Genomic DNA, 25,104 nt, shown 5'->3' with positions numbered 1-25,104 from the left:
TTATTCCATTTTACATGTTAGAGCCCTTTCAAATTGCGTTATTACCTCTGTTCACTGGTCCTGTCAGAGCTTCTGTCCGAACCCCCTGGCACAACGGGTTTCGGATGCATGCGCCGACGGGGCCATTGACTGTAATGGAGCAGACGGAGTCACCGTGTGTTCTGTCGTGCACCATTTTCGGGCGTATACGCTTTATGCAGGGAGACACCGAGATGTAGTAGACTTCTTCTGGGTGTCCCCTTGCATAAAGCGTATACACCCGAAAATGGTGCACGACAGATCACACGGTGACTTCGTCTGCTCAATTACAGTCAATGGCCCCATCGGCGCATGCGTCCGAAACCCGTTTTGCGGGGTGGGGGGGTTCGGACGGAAGCTCCAACTGGACCAGTGAACGTAGGTCATAGTGCAACGTGTAAGTCATATGGACGTTCTCAATAAAACGAGTTTTGGCAACACTATAGAAAATTTGTAGTTTTTTGACTCGTTTGGTTATTTAGAAAGTTTCTATTCCAAAAACTCGGCAAACAAAACTCTGTGTGAACGCACTTTTAAACAAATATCTGTGGTTTGCACTTTCCAGGATTTCTACAACTTGACCTGGTGCCTCATTGTTGGTTTTGGTGTGGGCCACTAGCCCTCTATCTCTGTATACAGTAAATTATATGACAAGTGTGGAGTTTGTTTATGGCCGCAATGAAGAAGGTTGACTTATATCTTTATAACCCCTCTGTTGAGATTGTAAGGAACGTGCAGGGAAATCACCAGATAGTCGGGCAATAATTCTTTGCGTGTCAAGCCGTGAATAATACTTTTCCGAATGACAGTTTTCATATACACTATCTGCATATAAAATGAATTTAGAGAACTCGCTACCTTGAAGGGAGGCGCTCAGGGTGTCCTATTTCAGGCTCACACCCCTTATTGTTACTATCGCAATCTTTTTAAGTCCCACAACTCCACCTTTTATTTGGCATTCCTGCCGAGATTAACGTAATCTTCCTGCACATGCCACATTGTGAAAACCAGAAAATTCACTCCCTGAGTGGATCACAATGCTTTATTTCAACGTTGACAAGTTGCGAACTCTCAGATCTTTAAAACTAGAGAAAAAGAAATATTTAGAAAATGTTAACACTTTGTATAATTTTAGGTTGTGAGTTGAACCTTTTTTTATTTATTTATTTTAAATCAATCTGTATACTTTTATAGGTAATTTTAAAGAGGACCAACCACCAGGATTTTCCTATATAAAGTAAAGCCAGTGCTATACTGGTGCTATCATGCTGATTCTATACATATCTTTAGTTGTGAGATCGGATGTATAGTTTCTGAAATACAGGCAAGTAAAGTCTGTGACATGCACAGTTATTCGATTGATAGAAGCTACAGAATATCTAATAGGTGACTTAGCTTTTGCTACTTATTCCCACCCCTGTCTGCCTTCTTGTCCTTCTTCCCCCTCCGTCTTTCCTTCTTCCCCCTCCGTCTTTCCTTCTTCCCCCTCCGTCTTTCCTTCTTCCCCCTCCGTCTTTCCTTCTTCCCCCTCCGTCTTTCCTTCTTCCCCCTCCGTCTTTCCTTCTTCCCCCTCCGTCTTTCCTTCTTCCCCCTCCGTCTTTCCTTCTTCCCCCCCCCCCTCCGTCTTTCCTTCTTCCCCCCCCCCCCTCCGTCTTTCCTTCTTCCCCCCCCCCCTCCGTCTTTCCTTCTTCCCCCCCCCCTCCGTCTTTCCTTCTTCCCCCCCCCCCCTCCGTCTTTCCTTCTTCCCCCTCCGTCTTTCCTCTACTTTCCCCCCCTCCGTCTTTCCTCTACTTTCCCCCCTACGTCTTTCCTCTACTTTCCCCCCTACGTCTTTCCTCCCCACCCTGTCTTTCCTTTCTCCCCACTCACCCTGTCTTTCCTTTCTCCCCACTCACCCTGTCTTTCCTCCACCTGTCTCTGTTATTACAGGGGGATGAAGAACAGGCAGGCAGACAGGAGCGGGAAAAACTAGCAAAACCCAACCCACATATTCTGTAGCTTCTATCAATCAAATAGCAGGCCATTTCACAAACTTTACTTGCCTGTATTTCAGAAACTATACATTCGATCTCACAGGTAAAAATATGTTTAGAATCCGTATGATACCGCCAGTATAGCACTGGCTTTTAGTTTATATATGAAAATCCTGGTAGTTGGTCCTCTTTAAGGTTGTGGTCGCACTAAGTCAGCTTCTAATGCAGCAGCCCGGTCTTCTTATTGTATCTCTGTACTATCACTTAATCTTGTAGGGAAATTGCAGTTTCTCTTGCAAAACCGAACGGTCATTATGATCGGGCACGTGGTTTACATGTGGAACAGCTGTTCGCCTGCAAGATTAAAGGGGTTGTCCAGGACTTTAACCCTCTCCTTTAAAGATAGGCCATCAAGCTCTGATCGGCCGGGGTGCAACCTCTGCCGATCAGCTCTTCCCGGTTCCGCCACTGGTTGGAACCATACTCCGTTGCGGTACTGCACCGCACAGCTCTGTCTACAGATATCAGTACTGGAAACTTTTACCAGATTCCCGCTCTCCATTCTTACTCTTCTCTCCACAAATCTGAATTCACTGTTTTTACAGCTGTTTGCATATTTGAGAAAACTTGTTGTTTTTGGAACATAAATGGGTATATCAAGATAAAGGGTTCGATTTTATTATTTGCGGGATTTTTTTTTTTTTTTTAGTCCCTTTTTTTAATTTTTTTGTCTTGCGGTATTCACGGATGTTTTTCTTGTGCCAAATTAATCAAAATGATGCAAGTAGATGATGTTTTTTGAGCAAAAAAAAAGTTCCTTTTTTCTGTCGTTAACCATTTGTGCGACCTTTTTAGTGAAAAAAGTTGTACATTCTGTATAATTTTGACGAGCTACATAAAAATATATTTCCATGGTGTGGTTGGAGGTGAGGAGCATCATATATTGTGTTCTTCAGCAAAATTTTGTGAATGTGGCCAAAATATCTGGAAAATTCAAACCGGCCACAGTAAAGGCGGCGTTACACGCTACGATATATCGTGCGATCGCATGAGTGATCGCACCCGCCCCCGTCGTTTGTGCGTCACGGGTAAATCGTTGCCCGTGGCGCACAATGTCGTTAACCCCCGTCACACGTACTTACCTCCCTAACTACCTCGCTGTGGGCGGTCAACATCCTCTTCCTGAAGGGGGAGGGACGTTCGGCGTCACAGCGACATCACATAGCGGCTGGCCAATAGTAGCGGAGGGATGGAGATCAGCGGCCAGAACACCCCGCCCACCTCCTTCCTTCCGCATTGCCGGCGGCCGCAGGTAAGGTGTTGTTCGTCGTTCCCGGGGTGTCACACGTAGCGATGTGTGCTGCCCCGGGAACGATGAACAACCGGAGCACAGAAGGAGGAACGACATAAAAATGAACGACGTGTCAACGAGCAATGATAAGGTGAGTATTTTTGCTCGTTCATAGTCGTTCGGAGGTGTCACACGGTACGACATCTCTAACGATGCCGGATGTGCGTCACTAACGACGTTACCCCCGACGACCTATCCCCCGATATATCGTACCGTGTGACGGGGCATTAAGGCCCTGTGAGCACTAGAAAATTAAGTTTTCTCAAGAATTTCTTGAGTCTGAAAGATTTTCACACTTACGTTAAAAAAACACACCAAAAACGCATGCATTTTACCGCAATTTGCCGCGTTTTTCCCTGCGTTTTTTTCCCATTATCTATGGCAAAAAACGCAGGTACCTGCAGAAAAGAAGTGACATGCTACTTCTTTTTCTCAAGAAATTCTGCAGAATGTTCTTGAGAAAAAAACGCAGTGTGCGCACAGCTATTTTTTTTTTTCCATAGGTTTTGCTGGGGAATGTCTGCAGAAAGGTTACAACCATTTTCTCAAGAAATTTCTGCAGCAAAAATGCAAAAAAAAACCTGGAAAAAAACCGCATAAAAAAAAAAAAATAGATAAACATGAAATCGACTTTTTTAGAAAGTGCAAAAGTAAAGTTGAAATGGGTTCAAACAAACCAACAACAAAACGTACAAACAAAAGCACAAAAAGTCAACAACAACTCCCCCCCCTCCCCCCCCCTAGCTAAGTGCAATAATAAAATGGGCCCTAAGTGGTCACACTATAAAACCGTTGTGAACACTGATGGAAGCTCCGCTGCCAACACCGGAAGAGCGGATATCACTGCACCCCTGTAATGGGTCACTTTGCAGCACACACAATGGATGAATCACTTTCCTGATAATGGGCAGGGTCTCTATCAGCGAGCGCCGTTGACAGATTAACTGCACCATAACCAGTTCTGTTCTGATCCATCCTTTTTGTGTAGATAAGATTTTGTTTTTTTTTCCTTACTGTTTTTGGTTTATAAGTTTTTTTTGGTTTTGGTTTTTTTTTTTTAGATCAACTTTTTTTTTTTTTAATTTCAAAAATGAGTGGATTTTTAATTTTACTGCTAATTGCCTGCAGTCTAATTGTTAATCAAGAGGTACAGCACTTACAAACTCTCTACAGAAGAACTTGTAAGCACTGCTCTGAAGCTGGCTCGATCACTGATTTTGGACATCTCATTGCCTGCAGTCTAATGTTTAGTCAAAAAGTGCAGCACTTACAAGTTCTTCTGTAGAGAGTTTGTAAGCGCTGCTCTGAAGCTGGCTAGATCACTGGTTTTGGCCAGCTCATTGTCTGCAGTCTAATTGTTAGTCAAGAGGTACAGCACTTACAAACTCTCTACAGAAGAACTTGTAAGCGCTGTTCTGAATCTGAATGCGCTCCTTGAATGCAAAGATGCCTAACAGGTACAGCACTTACAAACTCTCTACAGAAGAACTTGTAAGCAATGCTGTGAAACTGAATGCGCTCCTTCAATGCAAAGCTGTCTCCATTGCAGCATGAGAGGGCACACCGTTTGGACCATGAACACTACAATGCTTCTGGTTTGAACTGTCAATCAATCAGGAGTTCACCACAACCCAGCAAACAGGAAGCTGAAAGGCTGGGGAGTAGTGCGCTCCTGAAGATTGTGTGCACATATAAAACATCATCAATCTCAACTTGAGACATTTTGGTCATAGCAGACCATTATCAAACATAATTGCCATTGAGACACTGTTCTTTTATTTTGTACCTGTTAAGTCTACTACACCGCAGGACTAGAGCAACTGGGCTATACATCAGGCCCCAGGGCAGCCAACCTTCTGCAGCCCGCTAGTCTCAGACCTTTACGGCCTAATATCTCACACAGACCCTCCTTACTCAATTGTGGCCTGCCCAGAGTATAGGTGTAGCTCAACCCAACCCCAAATCTGGCACAGAGGTAACAGGAAGTCACTTTTACCCTAATAAGTCTCCTAAGAGTATATTAGTGACTCACAGGTAAAACAGTCATGTGATTTCTGACAATTGAAGGTCACAGCGTTTGGCTGCGCAAAATGTTCCCTGACTTTCTATTGTTCCTGCTGCTAGTATTCATTGTATTGGGTAGCTTTCCTACTGGGTTTTCATCTCTTCCCCTTAGGACCCAGCAAATCTCTCCTTCCATCCAGCTGTTCATTATCAGTATTCCCCTTGTGCTTAAATACTCCCATCTTCCCTGGACTTGTGCTGGTTATATTATTCAGTTCATTTAAGCTCTGAATGCAAGCAGGTGGCTTGTACTCAACTGTGGCATCATTACTGAACTTCTGCCTGAGTCATCTGTGGATAAGTAGTTCATGCATTTTACCCTGTGTGTCCTCCTTTAGCGTGTAGTGGGGTTGACTAAGAGCTCATCCCACCCGTTCCCTATTTAGGGCCCAGCACTAGGGATACCTAGGGTCAGGTATCTGGCTCAGCGCATAGGTTGAGTATCCTATCTAGGGTAGTGAGGGACCTCAGAGACTAGTGGTAGGTTTGGTCAGGGGTCATCATCTCCCTCTTCCCTAGGCACAGGGTTTCCCCTTCCTTCCCTTTCGCCATTCACTTGGTACATCCCCGTATGCCTAGTGTGACACCGGGATCTCCACCAGCTGTGATCATTCATTTCAGCCTCCAGCCCACTACCTGCCGCTCCAGTACAACAATGGCTTCCCAGATTAAGAAACCCAATATAGGCCCCCTAGCTAACCAGTACTTCTTCCATAAAGTGGCCAACACCTTTAGAAGTCCTGAAAATAATCAAAAAGTCAATTTGATCCCCCAAAATTAGGCCCGGTAGTCCCGGTCTGCCTCCCACAGATATTATGCTGTTTGCCAGGGATCTCTAGTCACGATTCGTCTGTAAGTTAGTAAATACTCCTCCTGTCTGCAGGTTTTGTGAGGAACAAAAAAGGGATTAATGGGAATAATAAAAAGGTCAGGTAGGGTTTAGAAGACAGTTCAGACACAGGCCAAAGCATTGTCCTCCAGGGAGGCATGGTGGAAACAAAGCTGGTTAAATAGGAGATCTGAGGACTTGTGTTGTACATTGTATATCATCCTTTATAGAAACAGAATAGTATAATGTAATATATATATATACATAGTATAGTGTGTATATGCTATATATACACAGATGTAGTTAGTACATGACTGTTATATGCAGTATACAACCAAAGTTTTCTCAAGAACATAATCAAAGCTTAACAACAACAAGAACTCAACAAAACAACCATTCAAATGTGAACTTAAAATGCAGCAAAAATGCAATAGTCAGAGAACATTGTTAATTTATTTCTGCATATTTTAGTGCAGACACCTCCAGAAAAAAAAAGCATTGCATTACATGTGAACACGGCCTTAAGGAGTATTTTATAGGATTAGTAAAAAGGCTTGAGATTTTTGCTCCCTGTTGCTCCATCACAGGGGAGACACAAAATGGCCATATGCTTTAGATGCAATGGGGAACCTCTCACACAGTAGACTGTGCGGCTGCTATGGGGTCCGTAAGTCGGCGTGGGCGAGTCTGGTGTCGAATTAAACCGCCCCATCTCCCACACCGCAGACTGCGCAACCGCTATGGGGTCTGTTAGTCGTCAGAGGCAAGTCTCATGCCAAACTGAGCCGCCCCATCTCTCACACAGCACCCGGCGTGGCTGACGTGGGGTTCGTTAGTCCGCGGGGAAGAGTCTGGTGTCCAACTAAACTGCCACATCTCCCACACAGCAGACTGCGCAACCGCTGTGGGGTCCTTGAGTTGGTGGGGGTAAGTTTGGTGTCAAACTTAACCACTCCATCCCCCACACAGCAGATTGCGCAGCCACAATGGGGTCAGTGAGATGGCGGAGGTGATGGTGTCAAACTGAACCGCCCCATCTCCGACACAGCAGACTGTGCGACCGCCATAGGGTCTGTTAGTCGTCAGAGGCGAGTCTTGTGCCAAACTGAGCCGCCCCATCTCTCGCACAGCAAACTGCGTGGCTGCCATGGGGTACGTTAGTCGGCGGGGAAGAGTCTGGTGTCAAACTAAACTGCCACATCTCCCACACAGCAGACTGCGCGACTGCCATGGGTTCTGTGAGTCGACAGGGGCGAGTCTGGTATCAAATTGAACTGCACCATCTCTCGTACAGCAGACTGCGAGGCTGCCATGGGGTCCGTGAGTAGGCGGGGGCAATTCTGGTGTCAAACTGAACTGCCCCATCCCCCACACAGCAGAATACGTTGCCACCATGGAGTTCGTGAACCAAAACAAGAACAAGAGAGGCGATCTGCGGTTCAATACATATTTTTATTTTGTATAAATATTCATAAAAGTGTGGACAAGTGAGGGGAGGAAAACAACGGTATACATCACCGCAAACATTTAGGTACAGAATAAAGTATGCCAAGTATCTTCAGTAATACAAGATATAAGGTCATATCCAACAAGGATGGAGGTCCTATAGTTAGGAGAAAGACCACATCAGGTAAACGCATCAATCCACTCCCGCTAGAACATTAATTGAAGGCAAAATAAGCCATATCCATAACAATTCATATGAATATCCAGGCAGGAGGGATTGAGACGGGACCTCAGATGTGGAAAAGACTCCAAATGTTATCCGTTTGTTATAATAACAATTGCGTATTAAATGCACATCTGTATTCACGCCTCAAAAGAGGATTTACCATAGGCATACCAGTATATTAATCCACATCCATATGCCTATGCATCACAAACAAAGTTACCCATGTGCTGATCCATAAGAAACTGTATATTCTGCGAGCTCTATTAAAGAGGTCACAACATACAAACTCTGTGTATGATAATTCCAAAGATAGTTTGTATGTATATAATCCAAATTTCATAAAGGATCAATACACATGAGAACAGCGGCATAAGCAGCAATATGGAAATACCCCACATATGATTATACGCATGCAGATGCGTGCACGTACATTGGGGTCCACATGGAAGTCAATGGAGTATCTTTCATGGAAGTCAATGTGTGCGTCATGCAGGATAGAGTACATACAAAAATTACCTCACAATAAGGCATACCAATGTATTAATACTCATCCGCATGCCCACGCATCACAACCAAAGTTACCCATGTGCTGATCCATAAAAGACCATATTATCTGCGAGCTCTAATAAAGAGGTCACAGCATACAGACACCATATATGGGAAATTCAAAGGTAGTTTGCATGCATATAGAACAAATTTTATAAAGGATCAACACATGTGATAAGCAGCGGCATAAGCAGCAATATGGAAATACCCTACATATAATTATACGCATACAAATGCATACACATACACTGAAATCCACATGGAAGTCAGTGGAGTATCTTCCATAGAAGTCAATGCAGGATAGAATACAGAGTTTAATGATATAAGCCTATATGGATAAATGTGTTTAGAATTAAAACTATAGCAGGTGAACACACACAAGCTATAGTATCATGACTTAGTGCAGACAAGCCACATAGGCATAACCTCACAGCGATTACCAGTAGTGTGCTCGTTTGAACGGAGATGTTTAAATAAATCACAAGCCACAGCACGTGCAAGTGTCAGTGCAAAAAAAGCATCTAGCACCACGGGGCAATATGGCCAATAGTGCCACCGGGTAGCAAGGATTAAAGCACTAACGCTACACATGCACTAATGGCCGGCGACCACCATCACAATTACCGAGAAACGCCTGGTTAGTTCAGCCGCCTGTAGTTCAAAATCACAGTCATTAGAACAGAGACGGCGGATACGGAGAAATTGTCCAACAGGTATAGAACGGATCATATGTGGGGGATGAAAAGATGACGCATGAAGTAATGTATTCGTCGCTGTAGATTTACGATGTAAATTGGACTGTAAACAGTCCTCAGAATCCCTGTACACCAGCACATCCAAAAATGCCACGGAATCAGCTGAGCTTTGATGCGTAAGACGGATGTTGCGGTCATTGGAGTTCAAATCGTCGACAAACAATAAAAATGAATCAATAGACCCCTGCCAGATGAGGAAAATATCGTCGATGTACCGAGTCCAAAGGAGGACTCGGCCCATCGACGACTCCAAATCTGCCAGGGGGAGGTCCCTCTCCCACAGCCCCAGGAACAGATTAGCGTAGGCTGGCGCAAAAGAAGCGCCCATTGCTGTACCCTGGAGCTGGAGATAGAAGGACCCCTTAAAAATAAAGAAATTATGTGTCAACGCGAACTCCAATAACCGCAACACCAAATCCACAAAACTAGATGACAAATTACTCATATTCAGATAAAATCTCACTGCTCTGATTCCGTCAGCATGTCGGATACTGGTGTACAGGGATTCAACATCACAAGATGCTAGAAGAGAATCCTTACCCACATATAGTCCGTCTATTCGTCTCAGAAAATTACCCGTATCCTGGATAAATGAAGGAAGATTCCTCACAAGTGGCTGAAGTTGGTCATCAAGCCACTTATTGATGTTCTCGAGGAAGTTCCCATTTCCTGAAATAATCGGGCGACCCGGAGGAGAGGAGGAGTTTTTGTGTATTTTTGGTAATAGGTACAATGTAGCAATCCTAGGTTCAGATACAATCAAAGCCGACGCCAATTCAGGGGAGATAGTACAGTCATCTTTAGCCGCATATATAATCTGCTTGAGTTCTGCAGCATATTTACTGAGGGGGTTAAATGTTAGTTTCTTATAACATATATTATCCCTTAATTGGCGAAACACCTCTTTCTCATATGCAGATGTCGGCCAGATGACTATATTTCCCCCTTTATCCGCGGGCTTCATTGTAACATCTGGTAGCCTTTGCAACTCCTGAAGACGATTACGTTCATTCTTAGATAGATTATCAATCCTGACCCGACTAGACAAATTTTCGAGGTCTTTAGATACCACCTGTACAAACAAATCAATGTTTGCACAGGAGGATAACGGTAAAGATTTTTTGGAAGAAGGTTTAATACAAGATGGTACCTTACCTCCCTCACCAGCTCTATGTTCAGATTCTAACTCAGATAGTATTGCTAGCGCCGCTTGTTCTTTTTCTGTAGGAAACAAAATTCGAGATGTATCATCGAAAAAGTATCTTTTAAATAAAAGAGATCGAGCGAAAAGATGTAAATCTTTAGTCAGTGTGAACAAATTTAACCCAGCCACTGGTGAAAAGGATAAACCTCTAGACAATAGGGATAAATCAGATTTACTAAGTATATGTGAACTAAGATTAATCACCTTGTTGTCAGCGTTGTTGTTAGATCCTTTAGGTTTTTTATACCAAGGAGGCTGATATCTAGGAAAACCACCACCGCCATATGTCGCTCCCGATCTAGTACTGGAATCAGATGCTTCAGATACTTCACTCAAGGAGGATGTATTGGAATGGGCAGAGGGACGTCTCGTTCCCTCCTGAATGGCAAATGATTTACGCCAGAAGTATACTTTATTCTCAGAAAAATCCTTCTGGTCACGTCTAAACTTCCTCAGATGAACATCTCGAATTTGTTTCACAAGGGAGTCAACCTTCTTCATAGCCTCAGAATCATATTTGTCAGCCTTGTCAGGGGGACAAATAGACCGAAAAGAGGTCTGTTTTTGATCGATGACAGAATCCATCTTGGCAATATTAGAGGTATTTAAGTCTATCAGGAGTTGCATAAGACTAAAGGAGCAACTATTGCACATATCCTCCCATTTTGATATAAAGTCTTGGTCCTCAACCACAAAGGTTGGTGTTAGTCTCACCCTAAGACCACGTGGTATTAATTTTTTATCGATGTATTTGGTCAGAAGTAGCCTGCTCCACCAAAGGCGTGTACGTTTGCTTAGAAGAGAAGTAATCTCAGAAAACATGAGATCTAGATCCGGTCCACTACTAATCTCATTATCCGTGGAAACCTCACCAAACACTTGGTCCACTTGATTCAGCCATGACGATTCCATGGCCTTATAGTCCATTATAATTATACCTAGGTCTGTGCATAACACAGTAAGAAGAACAAGAGTAGAAATGGGTATGAAGATCTGCATATTATAGTTTCAATGAAATAATATACATAGACCAATATAGATCATATATGTAACGCAGAAGGACTAAAATACATGAACCAAATCGCTAAAGGGAAAACCAAAACAAGAACAAGAGAGGCGATCTGCGGTTCAATACATATTTTTATTTTGTATAAATATTCATAAAAGTGTGGACAAGTGAGGGGAGGAAAACAACGGTATACATCACCGCAAACATTTAGGTACAGAATAAAGTATGCCAAGTATCTTCAGTAATACAAGATATAAGGTCATATCCAACAAGGATGGAGGTCCTATAGTTAGCAGAAAGACCACATCAGGTAAACGCATCAATCCACTCCCGCTAGAACATTAATTGAAGGCAAAATAAGCCATATCCATAACAATTCATATGAATATCCAGGCAGGAGGGATTGAGACGGGACCTCAGATGTGGAAAAGACTCCAAATGTTATCCGTTTGTTATAATAACAATTGCGTATTAAATGCACATCTGTATTCACGCCTCAAAAGAGGATTTACCATAGGCATACCAGTATATTAATCCACATCCATATGCCTATGCATCACAAACAAAGTTACCCGTGTGCTGATCCATAAGAAACTGTATATTCTGCGAGCTCTATTAAAGAGGTCACAACATACAAACTCTGTGTATGATAATTCCAAAGATAGTTTGTATGTATATAATCCAAATTTCATAAAGGATCAATACACATGAGAACAGCGGCATAAGCAGCAATATGGAAATACCCCACATATGATTATACGCATGCAGATGCGTGCACGTACATTGGGGTCCACATGGAAGTCAATGGAGTATCTTTCATGGAAGTCAATGTGTGCGTCATGCAGGATAGAGTACATACAAAAATTACCTCACAATAAGGCATACCAATGTATTAATACTCATCCGCATGCCCACGCATCACAACCAAAGTTACCCATGTGCTGATCCATAAAAGACCATATTATCTGCGAGCTCTAATAAAGAGGTCACAGCATACAGACACCATATATGGGAAATTCAAAGGTAGTTTGCATGCATATAGAACAAATTTTATAAAGGATCAACACATGTGATAAGCAGCGGCATAAGCAGCAATATGGAAATACCCTACATATAATTATACGCATACAAATGCATACACATACACTGAAATCCACATGGAAGTCAGTGGAGTATCTTCCATAGAAGTCAATGCAGGATAGAATACAGAGTTTAATGATATAAGCCTATATGGATAAATGTGTTTAGAATTAAAACTATAGCAGGTGAACACACACAAGCTATAGTATCACCCGGCGTCCTGTGGGGCCATGACGCGCTTGCGGGGCGGGACTTCCGGTCGGCCGGCGGCGGATGCGTCGGATGATCTGCCCAATCATCTGGGGGATGAAGGCCTATTTTAACGGCACCCCCGCATGTTCCGGTCACGCCCCCTGACGAAGGTACACTCCGAAATGCGCATCGGGCGCATTCCACCTGCAAACTACACATCGTAGGTAATGTCTTATTCATCATTTGGTTTGTCCAGAGAGTGGGCTTAGCCCCTCTAGGTGGGAATATAATCCCCTTTATCCCGCTGTAATTGTGATGGTGGTCGCCGGCCATTAGTGCATGTGTAGCGTTAGTGCTTTAATCCTTGCTACCCGGTGGCACTATTGGCCATATTGCCCCGTGGTGCTAGATGCTTTTTTTGCACTGACACTTGCACGTGCTGTGGCTTGTGATTTATTTAAACATCTCCGTTCAAACGAGCACACTACTGGTAATCGCTGTGAGGTTATGCCTATGTGGCTTGTCTGCACTAAGTCATGATACTATAGCTTGTGTGTGTTCACCTGCTATAGTTTTAATTCTAAACACATTTATCCATATAGGCTTATATCATTAAACTCTGTATTCTATCCTGCATTGACTTCTATGGAAGATACTCCACTGACTTCCATGTGGATTTCAGTGTATGTGTATGCATTTGTATGCGTATAATTATATGTAGGGTATTTCCATATTGCTGCTTATGCCGCTGCTTATCACATGTGTTGATCCTTTATAAAATTTGTTCTATATGCATGCAAACTACCTTTGAATTTCCCATATATGGTGTCTGTATGCTGTGACCTCTTTATTAGAGCTCGCAGATAATATGGTCTTTTATGGATCAGCACATGGGTAACTTTGGTTGTGATGCGTGGGCATGCGGATGAGTATTAATACATTGGTATGCCTTATTGTGAGGTAATTTTTGTATGTACTCTATCCTGCATGACGCACACATTGACTTCCATGAAAGATACTCCATTGACTTCCATGTGGACCCCAATGTACGTGCACGCATCTGCATGCGTATAATCATATGTGGGGTATTTCCATATTGCTGCTTATGCCGCTGTTCTCATGTGTATTGATCCTTTATGAAATTTGGATTATATACATACAAACTATCTTTGGAATTATCATACACAGAGTTTGTATGTTGTGACCTCTTTAATAGAGCTCGCAGAATATACAGTTTCTTATGGATCAGCACATGGGTAACTTTGTTTGTGATGCATAGGCATATGGATGTGGATTAATATACTGGTATGCCTATGGTAAATCCTCTTTTGAGGCGTGAATACAGATGTGCATTTAATACGCAATTGTTATTATAACAAACGGATAACATTTGGAGTCTTTTCCACATCTGAGGTCCCGTCTCAATCCCTCCTGCCTGGATATTCATATGAATTGTTATGGATATGGCTTATTTTGCCTTCAATTAATGTTCTAGCGGGAGTGGATTGATGCGTTTACCTGATGTGGTCTTTCTCCTAACTATAGGACCTCCATCCTTGTTGGATATGACCTTATATCTTGTATTACTGAAGATACTTGGCATACTTTATTCTGTACCTAAATGTTTGCGGTGATGTATACCGTTGTTTTCCTCCCCTCACTTGTCCACACTTTTATGAATATTTATACAAAATAAAAATATGTATTGAACCGCAGATCGCCTCTCTTGTTCTTGTTTTGGTTTTCCCTTTAGCGATTTGGTTCATGTATTTTAGTCCTTCTGCGTTACATATATGATCTATATTGGTCTATGTATATTATTTCATTGAAACTATAATATGCAGATCTTCATACCCATTTCTACTCATGGAGTTCGTGAGTCTGGTGTCCAACTGAACCACGGCCATGTGGTCTGTGAGTCGGCGGGGGGCGAGTCTGGTGTCGAACTGAACCACGGCCATGTGGTCTGTGAGTCGGCGGGGGCGAGTCTGGTGTCGAACTGAACCTCGCCATCTCCCACATAGCAGACTGCGCCGCTGTCATGGGGTCTATAAGTCGGCAAAACCGACTCTATTGTAGAATTGAACCACCCCATCTCCCGTTCCCAATGTCTGGATTTTTATGGCATTCTTATCTTAAAATTGGTATATACTCTTTAAAAACTGATATAATTCCAGACTACTTTCCATAGCCGCATAGGCTTTGAATATAAAGAACAGGTACTTCTCCTTTCTAATACAAATATTACGTTTATATGTTGTTGTGGCTCACTTTTCTTAAAAAAAAGGAACACAAGACCTTCCCTTTTTTACCGACCACATCAAACAAAGCCATAGTCAAACAGATTTTTTAAATGACCCCCATTGGGAAATGTCTGCCAGGGACCGTCGCCCCAAAACAGACAGTTGTCGTATTGTGTATTACCATATACTACTTTATTATGTGTATAAATGGGGGATTCATCATGTTTTTTGGAGACGATAGTTGAAATCGTTTGTGCAATGCCTAGTTAGTCAAAATTGAGCGTTTATTGGCATGAGTGAGGTTGCATTGCTATATTTTGTATATAAAATTTGCATTTTTATTTTTTCATATCGTATATTTGTCTTCCTGCATAAATGTAAATACAATTTCACAAAGGAGGAATCTTCATTACTAAGGGTTAACACTTTTATTAACATCGTGTTGGGGGCAGTCCTGCGTTGTCTTAAGTTTTGTTAGTTTTTTTTGTTTTTTAGAACCTTTTTGCATAAAGTTTTTGATGCTCAAAATGTATAATTATAAAATGTATGCTCAATAACCAATAGCAAAAAGACACCTTAAAGGGTTATTTCCATCTTACTGAATGGGTATGGTCAGATAATTTTGCCAATTACCGTTTATTAAAATTTTCAACCATTCTTGAGATATTAACACATTTTGTATACACATTGTTGTTTTGGAGACCGACCACCACCTGCTAATCAGCAGAACTTTTTTCTATTGAGCTTGTAGGCCTTGATGCTGGAGCCCGCCATTACCTACTAATCCCGACCAGCTTTAGCGCCTTGCTTACATTCAGCGATGTCACTGTCACGCTAGGTATGGGAAAGTACCAAGCAAAAGGGAAGGGAAACTCTGTGTCTTGGAAAGCGAGAGATGGTGACCCCTGACCAAGCCTACCGCTGGGCCGTGGGTTCCCTCACTTCCCTAGATGGGTTCCGCACCTATGCGCCGAGCTGGATACCTGACCCTGGCTGACCCTGATCTGGGTCTTAGGTACGGAGCTGATGAGATGAGCTCCTCGTCAACCCCACAAGGCGCTAAAGGATACACAGGGATAACAAACAAGGGGAAACAATAAACAACTTCTCTCCTGTAGAATCAGGGAGAGGAACTGCAAAAACCACCAAGATTCTCCTGATGTAGGCAAGCCGCCTGCTTGCACTGAAGACTTGATAAAGATGTATCAGATATCACCAGTACGAGAAGAAATAGTACGAGAAAAATTAAAAAAACATTATGATCATACTTACAGGTCCAGCTTCTGCTTCCGATCATTGCTTCCCCCCCCCCCCCCCCCGGTAACCACCACTGACTAAAGGACCTTCCATGACGTCATAGCCTTGTGACCAGTCTGGTATAAGTGTGATGGTATATAAAGACACCAGGCTGTGCTGATGAACAGCGTTTGACAGGTTGAACATCGCCACAGGGTCCTAAAGGGGAAAGGATGAAAAACAAGCAGAAATGATAGACGGTCAGAGAGCGGTTTGTGCAGCCAAACACTGTAACCTTCTATATCCGTACACCACAGGACTGTCTGTCACTCATGACATATCTGTGACAGTCACAATATGACTGTAGCATAGCAAGTAACAGGGGGCTTATATATTGTCCCTCACGCTAGGGGACCCTAGGCTATCCCTATAGAACCTCCAAGTTACCCCTGGTGATGGAGGTGCCAAGTCCCATGTCTTATTATTCTCCTGACCAGAACTAAATTGACCTGTCCCCCCCAACCCCAGGGAAGGAAGGGACAGGAATGTGATGGTAACACAGATTAAGACAGACAGGGAAAAAACAAAACTCCGACACACTGCAAACTCACAGGATCAAACAGTAAAAAACTAAAGCAAAAAACAAGAGGAGTAAGGTAACAACAAAAGGACAACAAGGGTTAACACTACAAATGCTCACAGCAATAAAGCACTGCAACCACCAGTAAGTCTGGATCACAACACCTCATTAAACCAGTATAGAGAAGCTATAGCTGGCATTAAAGGCAGTGTCCAGCCAACAATATATATAGGAGGGGAGCAAATATGACTGGCTCCCCCACAGCATGTGATCAAAGGAGACTAACAAGCAGCCCAGCAGGGATTAACTCTTGCTAGCCTGCCTATAAACTACAGGTCTGTGGGTTGACGCCTGAGTCTGCCTCACAGACATCAGAGAAGTTCACAGGTAGAGTGTAGTCTCCACAGTTCCTGATGACGCCATAATAGTTGGCGATGTTTGTACAAACCTCCTTGTGACAAGCGGTGGTCGGTTTCCAAGGCAATAAACTGTAAGCAAAGGAAAGAAAAGTGTTAATAACTCAAGAATGGCTGCAGATTTTAAAAAGCCGTAAATTGCAGAAGTGCTTGTTTTTACAAGCATTATCCCATACAATGAAGTTAACCCTCTCATTTTAATATATTTTTTTTAAAATTTTACTTTTTGTCTGTATTTGCAGCTATGGCAGTTTGGTGAGTGGGTAGATGTCGTGGTTGATGACTTACTCCCAGTTAAGGATGGAAAACTTGTCTTCGTTCACTCGGCAGCAGGGAATGAATTCTGGAGTGCGCTGTTGGAGAAGGCCTATGCTAAGTATGAGTGCCGAAAAACATTACACACAAAAACACAAACTAAACATGTTGATTTTTATTTTTTACTTTAATTTTTTATTGGATATTGTGGATGTTTGACAATTAGCTGATTTCTCCAACAGTGATATCCCATACATGCATATGGTCTAAAAAGATTGTGTTTTGCAGAGCTAATGGGAGTTATGAAGCTCTCTCAGGTGGAAGTACTTCTGAAGGCTTTGAGGACTTTACAGGAGGAGTTACTGAGTGGTATGAGCTGAAGAAGCCCCCCGCAGACCTGTACGGCATTATCTTAAAGGCTCTGGAGCGCGGCTCCCTCATGGGCTGCTCCATCGATGTAAGTGATCATTAGGATTGTTCTGTCTCATGAACATTTTCTACAGCCGTTCTCGCTCTGCTGTCATTTGACTTACTTACTTGTCCTAGATACACTTGAAACCATATGGCCGATCCATTTCTCTCCAATTATTTCCGCACAGATGATGCTTCCCTTCTTGTTCTGCCTCTTTTAAGAAATATTAGTATAATATAATAACGCAATGATTGCCAGGTCCAAAGATGAGTCAGAAATTCTTAAAAGATATTTCTTAGATCATCTATACACACTATAACATATATGTGTGTGTGTGTGTGTAATAAATATATACATATAATGTATGTGTGTGAGATAGAGAGATATATATGTATGTACAGTACAGACCAAAAGTTTGGACACACCTTCTCATTCAAAGAGTTTTCTTTATTTTCAGGACTCTGAAAATTGTAGATTCACATTGAAGGCATCAAAACTATGAATTAAAACATGTGGAATGAAATACTTTAAAAAGTGTGAAACAACTGAAAATATGTCTTATATTCTAGGTTCTTCAAAGTAGCCACCATTTGCTTTGATCACTGCTTTGCACACTCTCTTGGCATTCTCTTGATGAGCTTCAAGAGGTAGTCACTGGAAATGGTTTTCCAACAGTCTTGAAGGAGTTCCCAGAGATGCTTAGCACTTGTTGGCCCTTTTGCCTTCACTTTGCGGTCCAGCTCACCCCAAACCATCTCGATTGGGTTCAGGTCTGGTGACTGTGGAGGCCAGGTCATCTGGCGTAGCACCCCATCACTCTCCTTCTTAGTCAAATAGCCCTTACACAGCCTGGAGGTGTGTTTGGGGTCATTGTCCTGTTGAAAAATAAATGATGGTGCAACTAAACACAAACCGGATGGAATAGCACGCCGCTGCAAGATGCTGTGGTAGCCATGCTGGTTCAGTATGCTTTCAATTTTGAATAAATCCCCAACAGTGTCACCAGCAAAGCACCCCCACACCATAACACCTACTCCTCCATGCTTCACGGTGGGAACCAGCCATGTAGAGTCCATCCGTTCACCTTTTCTACAAAGACACGGTGGTTGGATCCAAAGATCTCAAATTGGACTCGTCAGACCAAAGCACAGATTTCCATTGGTCTAATGTCCATTCCTTGTGTTCTTTAGCCCAAACAAGTCTCTTCTGCTTGTTGCCTGTCCTTAGCAGTGGTTTCCTAGCAGCTATTTTACCATGAAGGCTGCTGCACAAAGTCTCCTCTTAACAGTTGTTCTAGAGATGAGAAGGTGTGTCCAAACGTTTGGCCTGTTTTGTATATAATTTTGTTTTATTTTTTCATATATGATTGTACACACACACATATATATATATATATATATATATATATGTGTGTATGTGTGTGTATGCAAGTATGTATGAAAAAGATGTATACGTGTATACATGTATATATAATAAAATCTTCAGGAATGGGATCAGGCACATTATTGACAGATTAAGTGTGGAGGGATCGGATCAATGGGACAACATATACCCTACGGTCATAGGGATTTAAATGGACCATCAATAATATTGCATAGTCATATAAGTAGGCATAACAAAGGACCCAAATCCATATAACAAATTTACATGTATCAACCAGATGTAAAGGTAAGTGATTATCCATTGGTGAAATTCAGCATTGACCTTTGTCCGCAATGTCAATGCTTACGCTCTGTGTTCATTAGGAACTTTAATACAATTTTCATTCATTTTTGAGATAACAATACTTTATTTTGTTTACACTTGTTGCCTTTGAGACTGACCACCACTTCTAGACAACAGAACATGCATAGTGCTTACAAGCGCTTTTCTGTTATGCTGTTTTGAAGTGGTCCAGGATCAGCTGGATTTTATGACAAGCCCGCACCGGGGCCGTGGGGCACTCGTTACCAGGCCGTGGTTCTGTTTCTGGGACGCTGCGGTGGCAAGGATCGGTTCCATGACCCCGGCGGTGTCCGTTAAAGAAAAAGGGATAATGATGGAGATTAGTAGTTCGTGACGCCACCTGTGGTACTCGGCCAGAGATAGCCGACACTGCGGGATGGGGACCTCTAGGACAGATGGTGAGGCAGCTTGGTTGGTATAGCTCTCCACAGGTAGAGCTGGGCCCCAGGGCGGATGGGGGTAATAGTCAGTGATGGCGGGGGTATAGGGCCGGAGGTGCAGGCGAATAACGGAGCGATACAAGGATGCAGTCTCAAGGTTTTTACTCCCTGTAGTAGGTTCCAAGGTAACATGACTAGTCAGTGACCGCCTTTGGAGTGCTGGGTTCCACTGTGATGGGCTCCAGTCGATCCTGGGTAGTTCGGAGGTCAAGTCCGGTGCACCCTTCTAATGTTCCTTCCCTGGGGTGTCTTCCTTCGCTGACTTCTCGCCCACCTGTCCGACGCCTATGCACACAGTGCCCTGAGTCAGTGTCTGCAGACCCTGTCTGGTGGCTTGAAGCTCTATCCCTTGGCCCTATGTGGTCATCTTCCAGTGGATTCGTGTGCGGATTTGGCTTATGTACTGATGTTTCCTTAGCCTCCGGTTTTACTAGATGAGCACGTTGTTTCTTCTCCTCTAGTCTAGGGACCGGATCCCCGTCTGCGGCCAGGTCCCTCCACTCCAATATGTTGTATGTGGAACGAGGCCACGGGAGTATGGCGCACTTCCCGTGGGCTCTAGGACCCCTTCTCTCTTGAGCCTGGGCCGAGCTGTCTTTCTACGCTAACTTCTCTCCCGCCTGTCCCGTGCCTACGCACACAGTGCCCTGAGCTGGTGTCCGCAGGCCCTGTCGGGTGGTCCTATGTGGTCACCTTCCAGCAGATTCATGTGTGGGTTTGGCTTCGGTACTAGATGTGTCCTCAGCCTCTAGTTTTACTAGCGGAGCACGTTGGTTCTTCTCCTCTAGTCTAGGGACCGGTCCCAGTTCTGCGGCCAAGTCCTTCCACTCCGATGCTGTAAGTGGAACAAGGCCATGGGAGTATGGTGCACTTCATGTGGTCTCTAGGACCCTTTCTGTTTTGTGCCTGGGTCGAGCTGCACCAGCTCCAGACCACAGGTCTTCACTCCTCCACTGCTCCTTCCGACTGTCTAACTTTCTACAGTGTGCTCCCACTGACTAAACTCCACCCCTCAGCCTGGCCTCAGGTTCACCAAGCCCTTACCATAGTCTGATGAGGTGTTGCTGAGTGAGTGTATTGTGTATTTCTGTCTACCGGGGGATGACCTCTTCCTTACCCAGGGATGGGGCACCACATCTCTGGCTGAGATGCAGTACCTCTGTGGTGACTGAAGCCTCAGGGGCGCCACATGTACAAGCTAGACCACTCTGGTGGTCAGTCTCCTAGGCATCGAGCTGTAAACAAAAGAAAACCGTGTTAATATCTCAAGAATGGATGAAAATGGAGCTGCAAATAAAAAATAAAATAAGTGTTAAGATAATTAGTGGTGATCATAACCCTTTTCTCATAAAAGAATAAAGCGTGACGTTCACCATTTATAATAGGGAATTCCTATCAGTGATGTATTAGGTGACCAAGGCTCGGCTGATTTTGGTGAGATATAAGGGTTACAGTGGTAATACATGGGCATTGACACTTGCCCATCTTCAGCGGAGGTGTCGTCCCACCCGTTCTATGAGCAATATCATCAATATATTCTATGACAGCCTGATTTGTCATTTCTGACTATTATCCTTTTCTTATGTTATCTTTCATTTCAATTTTATTGACTTTTGCCTCTCGTTTATAGATAACAAGTGCGACCGATATGGAAGCCATTACCTTCAAAAAACTGGTCAAAGGGCACGCTTATTCTGTAACTGGAGCCAAGGAGGTAATTACACGTGACTAATGCACAGAAAATATGAGTAGGTCACTGGTCGTCGTGAAACCAGTTTCTAACCACATTTTACATTTTCTTCACTTATACACCATTTTCTTCACTTATACACTTCATCATTCTACATAAATGCCATTGATAAGAGTCATTAGAGGAATCCTCGTCGTTTTCTGACCGGCAAAGACAAAAAAGTCTGCGGAAGCGGTCAGAACCTTAAAGGGATTGTCCACCTTCATGGATTTCAGTTGTAAAGAGCTGCGGAATATGTTGGCCCTATATAATTAAAAATTATTATTATTGGTGCTACTGTTATAAGGGTATGTTCATGCATGGCGTTTTTTTTTTGTACTACAAGATTGAAGTGTTTTACAAAGAAAATGAGATTTCAAAAATCTAATGCACACACTTGTTTGTTTTGTTTTTTTCTTGTGTTTTTTTTTTTTTATTTTTTTTTAATTTTTTTTTTTTTTTAAATCTCAAGCAAGTCAATTCTTTCAGCTTTTTTTTTTTTTATTCTGGGGTTTTTCCACCCATTCTAGTAATGTAAAAATATGTGAAAAAAACAAACAAAAAAACCACAGGCAACATTATGGTTTTTGGTGCACAAAAACTTGTGCCAAAAACGCCATGTGTGAACATACCCTACAAAGTTGTCCTATCACGTCAGGAATATGGCAAGTCAGTGACGTTGGCCATAGAATGTAGGCAAGTAGAAGGTAAATTCTCAAGTTTTTTGGTAAAGATAACAACCAGTAAGATTAATCTAACCTCCCTTTGTTTTAGGTCAACTATAGAGGTCAGAGCACCAAGCTAATTAGGATGAGGAACCCATGGGGAGAGGTGGAATGGACCGGAGCGTGGAGCGACAAGTAAGAAAAAAATAAAGAAGAAGATTTATAGATTATAGAAATTACTTTGTTTTGCAAAGGAAAAAAAAAAAAATAAATAAATAAATAAATAAAAAAAAAAAATTTAATTATATATATATATATATATATATATATATATATATATATATATATATATATATATATATATATATATATATATATATATATATATATATATATATATATATATATATATATATACATATACATAATTATTATTATATGAATGTACCTTGTGTTTTTTAGTTCTGGCGAGTGGAACAATGTTGATGCTGCAGACAGAAGTGCACTGAGAAAACAAATGGATGATGGTGAATTTTGGTGAGTAAATATACACACTCAACTACATTAATAAAACCTATATCAGCATCTTAAAATAAAATACGGTATTCCGTGTTTTCCGTATTGTAAGATGCACTTTTTTCCCCCAAAATTGGGAAGGGTAAAATGGGAGTGCGCTTTACAATGCAGATATGGCTTACAGGGGCGGCGGTGGTGGAGCAGGGTCATAGGAGGCAGGGTCTGCGATACTGAGGGTGTCACTGGAGTGTCACGGTGGCAACGGGTGCCTGATCTGACTGCAGGATCTATTAAATCACCCGCGGTTGAAGCGATAAACTTCAAGAAAATGGCTGCGGAGGTGGCGCGTGCGTAGATTGACACGCTGGACTTCAAGAAAATGGCAGCGGAGGTCTTTCTGCGCACGAGCCACCTTCGCAACCATTTTGTTTTTTGTTTTTTTTTAGTCCATCATGTCAACTGCGGGAGATTCAATAGAGCCCGCAGTCAGATCAGGCGCCCACCGCCACAGCGACACCCCAGTCCTGTGACCCTCCGGAGTTGCTCCCCTGCAGTGATGCCCCCGCAACACGCCAGCAGATCAATGACACCCGCTACCACGACACCCCCAAGGCCGCAGTATCGCCGACCCTCCGTCCACTGACCCTCCTGAAACCCTCTTTTCCTTTCTTTCTTTTTGTTTCTTTTTCTAAAATAATTCTGTTGACGGGCTTTATGATATATGCATTTCAAGTTTTATATTTATTTATCAATGTGTTTTATGCCTTTGTGTAATATATATTTTCTTTGTCGCTCCATTGGGAGACCCAGACAATTGGGTGTATAGCTTCTGCCTCTGGAGGCCACACAAAGTAATTACACTTTAAAAAGTGTAACCCCTCCCCTCTGCTATACACCCTTCCGTGCATCACGGGCCCCTCAGTTTTTTGCTTTGTGTTGAAGGAGGCACACATTCACGCAAGCTCCACGTTTTAGTCAGCAGCAGCTGCTGACTTTATCGGATGGAAGAAAAGAGGGCCCCTATGGGGCCCCCGGCATGCTCCCTTCTCACCCCACTCAGGTCGGCGGTGTTGTTAAGGTTGAGGTACCCATTGCGGGTACACAGGCTGGAGCCACATGCCGCTTTCCTTCCCCATCCCTTAGGGGCTCTGGGGAAGTGGGATCCTATCCGGTCATCCAGACACTGGGACCGGTCTCCCTCCGCAGCCCCTGGGGGAATCTGCTGGACAGGAGACGGAGTATCGTCAGGGACATGGCCCTGCATCCACAGGTACTCTGTGTCCCCGTTGGGACGGCGCATAAAGCACCTTAGGCCCAGACGCTGCAGCGACTGCGGCGTGAGTATGGGTCCGGGACTACCGCGCCGACCGTGCACTGCCGGCCGGCCGCGGTTTTAACTTTAGTCCCCGGCTTTTGCGGCCTAGTATAGTATTCTCCCGTCCCCAGGCCTGCCAGTCAGGGAAAAGGGCGGGACGGTCGGTATGACGCCGACAGTGAGGGCTGGAGTACACTGAGCTGTCCTCCGCCCCCCTCACTACTCACGCTGGGGCACCAGATTCCCGCACTTTTGTGACTACGCCCACACCTCCCTCCTCCTCTGAGAACGCCGTCAGCCATTTTTTCAGCACATTCTGCGGTGGAGAACTTCTGGCTGCAGCTGAGGGAGACCCGGGGCAGGGAATCTGGTGGCCACACAGAGCGGTTGGTAAGCCACACCGGTCTGCCGGTGCTGGACCCCCCAGAGTGCCGAACTGTATATATATATCTTTTGTGTATACATTTGCTGGTTCGGCTGTACTGTTAACTTGGGGCTATATATATCCCTCAGTGATCACGGTGATCCCTTACTTATCTCTTGGAGGACAACAACATGTCGTCCGCAAAGAGCAAGGGTACCAAGGCACAGGCTTATTTTGCAACCTGTACCTCATGTGCGGCTATACTACCTGCAGGTTCCACCTACCCTCATTGTGTGCAATGCTCGGCCCCTGTGACACTCACTCAGCCGGAGCCTCAGGCACTGGTGGGACCCCCGGCTCAGGTAGAGACACCGGTTCCCACTGTCCAGGTGACAGGGACAGAGTTTGCAGTTTTGGCTGACAAACTGTCTGAGTCGCTTTCACAGTCCATGGCTCAGTCTATGGACAAATGGTCTGCTAAGATACTAGAAGCCTTGCAGTCCAGACCAACAACA

The 25,104-nt window shown here is 43.5% G+C and overlaps 1 protein-coding gene across 1 annotated transcript in view; it reads left to right on the top strand.

Moving 5' to 3' along the window:
* The window catches only part of CAPN1 (calpain 1), a 102,759-nt gene that overhangs the window by 30,071 nt on the left and 47,584 nt on the right, over positions 1 to 25,104 (top strand). The window contains exons 5-9 of the mRNA XM_075326722.1: positions 17,411 to 17,544; positions 17,712 to 17,880; positions 21,631 to 21,714; positions 22,504 to 22,589; positions 22,857 to 22,931. Coding sequence (XP_075182837.1) covers positions 17,411 to 17,544; positions 17,712 to 17,880; positions 21,631 to 21,714; positions 22,504 to 22,589; positions 22,857 to 22,931 — 548 coding nt within the window. The remainder of the gene's footprint in view (positions 1 to 17,410; positions 17,545 to 17,711; positions 17,881 to 21,630; positions 21,715 to 22,503; positions 22,590 to 22,856; positions 22,932 to 25,104) is intronic.

Source organism: Anomaloglossus baeobatrachus, chromosome 10, assembly GCF_048569485.1.
Source record: "Anomaloglossus baeobatrachus isolate aAnoBae1 chromosome 10, aAnoBae1.hap1, whole genome shotgun sequence".
Lineage (NCBI taxonomy): Eukaryota > Metazoa > Chordata > Amphibia > Anura > Aromobatidae > Anomaloglossus > Anomaloglossus baeobatrachus.
This window is presented reverse-complemented; position numbering and strand designations above follow the sequence as displayed.